The sequence below is a fragment of the Carassius auratus genome, unplaced genomic scaffold, assembly GCF_003368295.1.
Source record: "Carassius auratus strain Wakin unplaced genomic scaffold, ASM336829v1 scaf_tig00036640, whole genome shotgun sequence".
Lineage (NCBI taxonomy): Eukaryota > Metazoa > Chordata > Actinopteri > Cypriniformes > Cyprinidae > Carassius > Carassius auratus.
Window position 1 is genome coordinate 14,076 of NW_020526323.1, and position 7,957 is coordinate 22,032.

Consider the following 7,957-nt stretch of genomic DNA (forward strand, 5'->3'; position numbering starts at 1 on the left):
ACGTTGAGGTTTCAAAACTTCAGTGTACTAATAAGGTGACATGGATTAATATTTTTTATCATGGAATTTTGGGGGGGGAAATATCTGAATACATTATGAATTTGAGAATTAAAAACCGATACTTCATTTGTTTCACAGTTGTCTCTGGTTGTTCTGAGTGGATTTGGAAAATTATTCCTGGAGAAAATTGTGATGTTTGGCAAGGATTAGTTCAATTTCTTTGCAAGCACCACGGAACTAAAGTTCACTTGACGTTCCAGCGGGGGGAATGTTTAGAGGACGCACACCTTTCTCTCTCTTACACGTCATTCATTTCCGCGCTGCTTGATTTCCAGGGTTTCTGTGTACTGTTCCTGCAGAAACCATGTCTAATTCGGTGTTTTCAGTCATATCGCGTTTTGTGGAGGAGTACAGGAGCAGCACACCGAACAAGCTGAAGATGATCGACGCGTATCTGCTGTATATTCTGCTGACCGGAGTGTTCCAGTTCCTGTACTGTGTACTAGTGGGAACCTTTCCCTTCAACAGCTTCTTATCTGGATTCATCTCGTGTGTGGGATGCTTCATTCTGGCTGGTATTAACACTTACTTAATCATATATGACAAGAACCAAAATGTATTTGTTTCAGTGGTAGTATACTTGTTAAACTTATATATTTTCCATTTCCCAAACTCCATTCATAATGTCTGTAAGGGCTTCTTGGGGCCTTCAAAGGCAAATAATAATGTTGTTGGTGTTTTATTTATACTGTATTTATATTTATATTTTGGTATACATAATGTATGACATTTAATGTATACAATATATATGTATATACACTTCCATTCTTTTATAATTATAAATATGCATAGTTTTATTTATTTGTCATAAGCAAAAAAGTAAAAAAATACAAATGTGCATAAATCTGGTTATCAGAAAGATAAATAATAGCATCCAATATTCTCTAATCTTTAACCACTTTAACTTCACCTAATGTTCATAATGTATGTTGATCTGAATATGATATGTTAATAATATTTGGCTTTTCTTCTATCTTCAGTCTGTCTTCGCATCCAGATCAACCCTCAGAATAAAAGAGATTTCCTGACTGTGTCTCCTGAGAGAGCGTTCGCTGACTTCCTCTTTGCTCACACTGTTCTGCATCTAGTGATTGTCAATTTTGTTGGCTGAATGCGAGCGTCTGGTCTCTGCCTCTTACAGCAGGTGTGTGTTCCAGTAACACCTTGTGAATGATTCAGCATCACTTTTATGTGTCTTATGTTGATGTCACATGGTTCAGACAGCAGAAAAAAAAAGATAGCAGATAAACATCACACCCAGATAATTTAAAATACACTGTAAACGGCTTGCTCAGTATAAATTAATTTAATCTGCATTTGTTGTTAATGTTCCTTCAAGATAAAGCTATCAATTGCCATGAATTTAGAGATCTGTAAAATCATCATCAACATCAAATGGCTAGTTTTAATCCCTGCAAAATACACATTTGAATAATCAGTGATTTGATATATATCACCAAAGCCAATATTTCAGTATTTTTCAAATGATTAGCACTGATTAGTTTTTTTCTGTTTGGATTTAATTTTCTGTTTTAGATTTAAGCACTGTGAGCATCTTTTTTTTGACATTGCTAGAAATGTTACATCTGATTATCTTTAAATCTTATTTCTAAAGTGGATATATCACTTTGCAAGTCATATGTCACTGTGTGCTGTGTAAAATTTTGTAAAATGCTGTGTAAAACTTGCTCTGTATTTCAGAAGATATGTTTTCTAGTGCACATTACTATAATAGGAATACACAATCAAGAACTTTCAAATAACAAAGGATATTTTTCATATAGATTTATTTTACAATTAATTATTTCTAGTAAATGGAAAATAATTGTTTTGTCGCATCACTTGTTAAGGCCATCATGCAAAAATATTATCTTTTACCGTCATCTGGATTAATTACTGGAGCAATAGGAAGAAAGAAACCACCTTAAGTATTTTTTAACTGTCTCTAAATGTATTTTCTATAACTTGTTTTCTCAAGATGAACTAATCTGGTATTTTGCGACCAGCTCTGATGAATCTTGTTTGATTTTCACAGATATGAAGACCAAATGCTGCAGCTCAAGCACAGAACAGCTACAAACAAACACAACTGTCTGCAGAGCTCTCAATGTTAATATATGTTTTGAGAGAATTATCATTTACTATAAGTTCTGGTCTTGTTCCTTCATTTTTCTACGTTTCTTAAACTCTCTGGAAGTTGTTGAATCCAATTAAATGCCTTTAAAAAAGATTCAATGGTCCTGTGGTGTTTTTATTGTAACAAATCTAGGTAATTAAATTTGAAGTGAATCTTTGTGTTTGAGATGTATTTAAAATATATATATATATAATTTGTAGTAAATGTGACATTGAAAACCATTTGATTTAAACCAGAAGCCACAGTCTCTATTCATTAGTATTGCAATGAACACAATTGCAGTGTGGAGCACAAATGGTTAAACAAGCTAGTAAGACCAGCATGCCCATGGGAGCACAAATGGTCGCAAATGCATTTGCTATTTAAACGATGTGGCACTGGATGGGAAAATGTGAACGGCGCCGGACTGAAACTAGCAAACACACTTGCGCTGCACCTTGTGTTGCATTGCGCCGGGTTTATGATAAGGCCCTCAGTCTCATTATGAAATCTAAGAGAGTCCTGCTGACTGAAGAAACTGGAGGCCAGGAAAATCTTTGATATTTCTGCACATGTAACAGTTAAATAGAAAATCATCTTTCATTTTAATGGATATTTCATGTCATGTATTTCTCTGTAAGCACAAACCCTTATGAGTGCATTGTGCTGTTTATGTTTTTACCAATGACCAGTGGTTATTCTCAACTAACACTGCAGTGTGAAAGATGTGTGAATGCTTACAAAAACAAAAGCACTGAGAATATGTCCTTATCTCACTTTTTAATATATATTTTTTTGCCATGTGTTTTATCAGTAAATGATAAAAAGCTTTCCTCTGTTATTAACGTCTGAAATAGTGACTTATCCACAACCTGTTTCAAGTCTTATTAAAATCTTTATTTGTGGTGGTTTGTCACCTACTGCATATAAATAAATGTAACCCTGAGAACTAGAGAAGGATACAGCCATAATACCCAGAAACCTCAAGAGGGAAACACTTTAATGTCGACTGCATTGCACATGAAGTAAATAATTCTTATTACAATAATCTTAAAAGGGTCATATGATGCGATATTAAATGTTCCTTTCTCTTTGGGGTGTTACAAGCTCTTGGTGCATGAAAAAGCTCTGTAAAGATGCAAAAACTGAAGTCTCAGATCCAAAGAGATATTCTTTATAAAAGTTAAGAGACAACCACAACCACCTAAAACGCCTCGTTTTAACACACCCCTCACACACACACACACACATTTCTACGTCACGATGTGGGAGGATTTGCAACGCCGCCCAAATATTCACTTAAAGAAAGGAGGGGTAACTTTGATTGTCACTGTTGCTGCCGGCACCATATCATTGAGACGTTTCATAGTGAAAGCTTTGCAGTCTGACAGTCTGATGCTTTTGACTCACCGCCTGTAAGTACGTTTTTTTTTATATTTGAATAATTTTCCAATGATGATTCAAATGTGGGTTTTGAGCAGTGTAGAGCGCTTGTTGTTCCTCCGATCACAAAAGAAGACATGGTTTTATGTTTAAGCAGCATGATAAGCAACATGTAAAAACACAGTATATAAGTCAATATAATAAGTAATTATATCCCCACTGGATGCAACAAATGCCTCATTTGTAATGGGTTTTATTGTTTTTATCTCATCTGATGTCCGAATTGCGAACAAATCTTTCTATTTAATGGGATCTTCTTAGTGAACTGTTCAAACCAGTCCACCAAATAAAACTGAATCATTTGAAACGGTTAGCATATCCAGTACACACTAATCCACAAATTACTTAAATTATTTGGATTTTTTAAAATCTGCTTTACACTCCCTCTGACACGATAGAAACTAATATCCTGAGTTATTCAGTTAACAGTAACAATTCCTAACAGTACATTGACTGAACTGCTAAAAGAGAACTGATGATGGGATGTGCACGAGCAGAGCAGGTGAAGTCTCGTGCTGCTGGTCTGGAGCACGGCATCACAGTATGGGAAGAGGTGTAACATTTCCTTCAAACACTTGAGGTATTCAGCCAATCACAACGCACTGGATAGCTGGCCAATCAGAGCACAAATCACTTTTTCAGAACGATATATAAAATACGAAAAAACATTAGTATATTTATTCCTGATAATGAATAAATATACTACTGTAAACATTCATTGTTAATGCATGTATGTTTGTAATGTATTCATGTTAATTCATCAACTTGTGTATTAATATATGCAGACATTGACAGTACTCTAGATAGCAGTATTTATCATTCTTAGTTAATAATAACAGAACATTAATTATTGTTTCAAATTAAAACTGATACTTTTGATCATTTATCCTGAACACCCATCAAACATTTTTTTAAATCAATATGTGATGTCTAGACAGACACCCCTTGGTCAGTTGGTGCACCAAAGATTTTCTCTTTCATCTAAGTAAGATAAATAGGGGCTTTACAGTGACGTACAAGTACATTGATTGGCCAAACAGGTCATATGAAACACTGCCACCTACCATTTTAAAACGCTGTGTAAAAGAGTTTATGTATTAAATGCAGTTCCCTTTCATAGGTCACTTCGATGCTGCGGTGACTTCACCACGTATGGGAACACCTTCGGTGTGACGAATGTCTGAAGCCCTATACCATCCCGCCAATCCTATTGGCCAAATAGCGCTTGGCACTGCCCTACGCATGCGTACGCATAGTATACCCGGGTGCCGCGCGCCATTTCGCTCAGATTTCATTCCTTCAGGAATAGCGAATCATCTGTGCCCTATCATCTCGCGTTCTCCAGCGATTTTCTTCGAGCAGTGTTTAACTCCTCTTTCGCGGACGCGATGAGTCATAATGGGTTTATCACAGGGAGGCACTCATAAGAAATTCGTTTGCAGCCTCTCTACATGTTCTCTCTGTGATAGCCTATGGCTATGGTAAAATAAAGAAAGTATCCGCGCTCTGGAGTCTCTTAAGTCGCCTCTCGTCTCCCCCACCGTTCACTTCTGCGGTCGCCGAGGCCCCGCACGAGTTGTTGGTTAGGGGCGATATGTGCGGCTTGACTATGAATACAGTGATGCCCTGGAGTTTTTCCACTTGCTCGCTCTTCCCCACTATGTTTATTTTGTCGGATCGCGCCGAACTCCACCGCGACCTAAGTCTCGTCGAAGACGTATCGAGTCGTGTCTATTTCGGCAAATTTTATTCTCTTTCTTAACCCCACGCTCTAACATTGACTGTCTCGCAGCACAGGCACTTCGAGCGTCACTGAACTGAGCTGTTATTTGAGCGCCCCCTCAGACACTGCACAATTCAGTCTTCAGAGTTTGAGGAACGGCATAAGAGACTGGCGAATATGGCCAATTTATGATGGCTCACACAGCTGGCGCGTTTTCGTTACCGGCGTGGCCCTATGTTTATTTTGTTGGATTAAATCCTGCCGTGGACACGCTTCAGGATTATACACAACGAAACGCAGCGAGTTTGACGCATGCACTTTCCTTCAATGTTTACCAGGGTCTGTGCCCTCCACTAAAGAGTGCTGTTGGACTGCTAATGCACATCCAACCCTCTCACTGCAGTCCCCACGCTCTAACATTGACTGTCTCGCAGCAAAGCCACCTCGAGCATCAGTGGATTGAGCTATCATTTGAGCGCCCCCCTTCAAACATTCTGCACAATCCAGCCTTCAGAGTTGAGGGACGGCAAAAAAGGCTGGGAAAGATGGCCAGTTTATGATGGCTCACACAGCTGCCACGTTCTCGCAATATCGGCGTTGCCCGATTTTTATCTTGGTGAATTTAATCCTGCCTTGGATACGCTTCAGGATTATACACAACGAAACGCAGCGAGTTTACGCATGCGTTTTCCTTCATGTTTGCCAGGGACTGTGCCCTCCACTATAGAGTGCTGTTGGACCGCTAATGCACATCCAACACTCTCACTGCCGTCCCTAGGCTCTAACATTGACTGTCTCGCAGCAAACAGCGCTTCGAGCAGCATTGGATCGGGCTGTAACGCCAAAGTAAAAAAAAAAAAAAAAAAAAAAAATAAATCCCTCAGACACTCTGCGCAATCCAGCTTTCAGAATTTGAGGGGCAATTCAAGGGTCCTACACAGACGACCCGTTTATGACGGCTCGCACAGCCGCCGCTTTTCGTTAGCAGCAGAGCCCGATGTTCAATTCGTTGGCCTAATTCTTGCCGTGTACACGTTTCAGGATTATACACAACGGGACGCAATGGCTCTTATGCATACACTTCCCCTGTGCACAAATGCCGCAGGTTTTTCCATGCACGGACATTTAATGTGTATTACAGCGTTGCAGAAAGTGGAAATTTTGAGACCGCTAGTACAGTTTCGGGCCGTGTGGAATGCTTGCCTGCCATTTCTCAATGGGTGTTACGAACAATTTGTCACGGATACACTATTCAGTTTTTTAAGAGGCCCGCCTCTTTCCGCTGAATTCTTTCCACGGTGGTAAACCGATGGAAATAGCGAAGTTGCTACAGGAGATGTCAACTCTGCTGAGCAAAGGGGCTATAGAAGACGTACACCCCTCTCAGATGGAGGCAGGGTTTTTACAGCCGTTATTTTGTAAAAAAAAAAAAAAAAAAAAAAGACACGGCGGATTGTGACCCCGTACTTCTCAAAATGCATGGATGCAGCTCTGGCCCTGTTGCGGCTCCAGGGCGTCCGTGTTTGAACCACTTAGACGATTGGCAGGTTTTAGCGCAATCGCAGACTCAAGCACATTCTCATCGGGTTCTTGTGCTGAATCACTTAAGAGCCTGGGCTTACACACGAATTTTCAGAGAAGTGTTTTATCTCCTCTCAACGGATAACCTTTCTGGGAATAGAATTGGACTCTCGCGCGATGACAGCCAAGCTTTTTGTCCCGCGCACTCAGTCGATTGCATCATGCGTGTGGCGCTTCAAAGTGGGTCGCACAGTGACAGCGAGATTGTGCCTCAGACTTTTAGGTCTAATGGCAGCGGCATTCCCCGTAATTTGTCTGGGGTTACTTCACATGCGCCCTTTTCAGTGGAAAAATGGGCGAAAAGATGAAATATTTCACCCCGTTGTCTTCCGCATCGGACGATTTCGGTGACACGGAGTTGTGTGATGTTGTTAAAACTATGGATGCCAACCGAATTTCTCCTACCAGAGTTCGGCTGGGGATTTGTGCTTTCCCAGAGACCGTCACGACGAATGCGTCTTTGACCGGTTGGGGTGCTGTTTGTCAAGGGCGACCAGCCCACGGAGTGTGAACAGCGGCACAACGCAGTTGGTATATAAACAGGTTGGAATTACTGGCAGTTTTTCTGGCTCTCCGGTAATTTGCGAATCTGCTGATCGGCCGTCTTGTGCTGCTTAGATCAGACAACACAGCGGTTGTGTCATACCTGAATCATCAGGAAGGATTACGCTCTCGCCCCCTGTGCAGGCTGGCGAGACATGTTCTTCTTTGGTCTCAGAACAAATTTCTGTCTATCCGAGCTGTTCATGTCCCCGGACGTTTGAACTTCGGAGCGGATATGCTATCCAGACAGGCTCTGGAACAAGGGGAATGGAGATTACACCCCAAACGATGAATCTCTTATGGCCTACGCATTGCCCACTATGCTTCTCCCCATTGCCCCTGGGCTTTGCTGTGTTAGCTCACAGTTGGCCCAGGACCAGTCTGTATGTTTTTCCCCGATTCATTTGATCCCAGCGGTATTATCCTAATAGGCTGGACGGAGTGGAACAGCTACTACTGGTGGCTCCGCGATGGCACACGCAGCCGTGGTT

The 7,957-nt window shown here is 40.7% G+C and overlaps 1 protein-coding gene across 1 annotated transcript; it reads left to right on the forward strand.

Annotated features, from left to right (window-relative positions):
• Positions 1 to 254: 254 nt before the first annotated feature.
• LOC113082665 (dolichyl-diphosphooligosaccharide--protein glycosyltransferase subunit dad1-like) lies at positions 255 to 2,290 on the forward strand. The gene is made up of 3 exons (XM_026254208.1): positions 255 to 575; positions 1,041 to 1,204; positions 2,096 to 2,290. The coding sequence occupies exons 1-2, from the start codon at positions 365 to 367 to the stop codon at positions 1,169 to 1,171; spliced, it is 342 nt and encodes a 113-aa protein (XP_026109993.1). The 5' UTR covers positions 255 to 364; the 3' UTR covers positions 1,172 to 1,204; positions 2,096 to 2,290.
• The last annotated feature ends 5,667 nt before the right edge of the window (positions 2,291 to 7,957 follow it).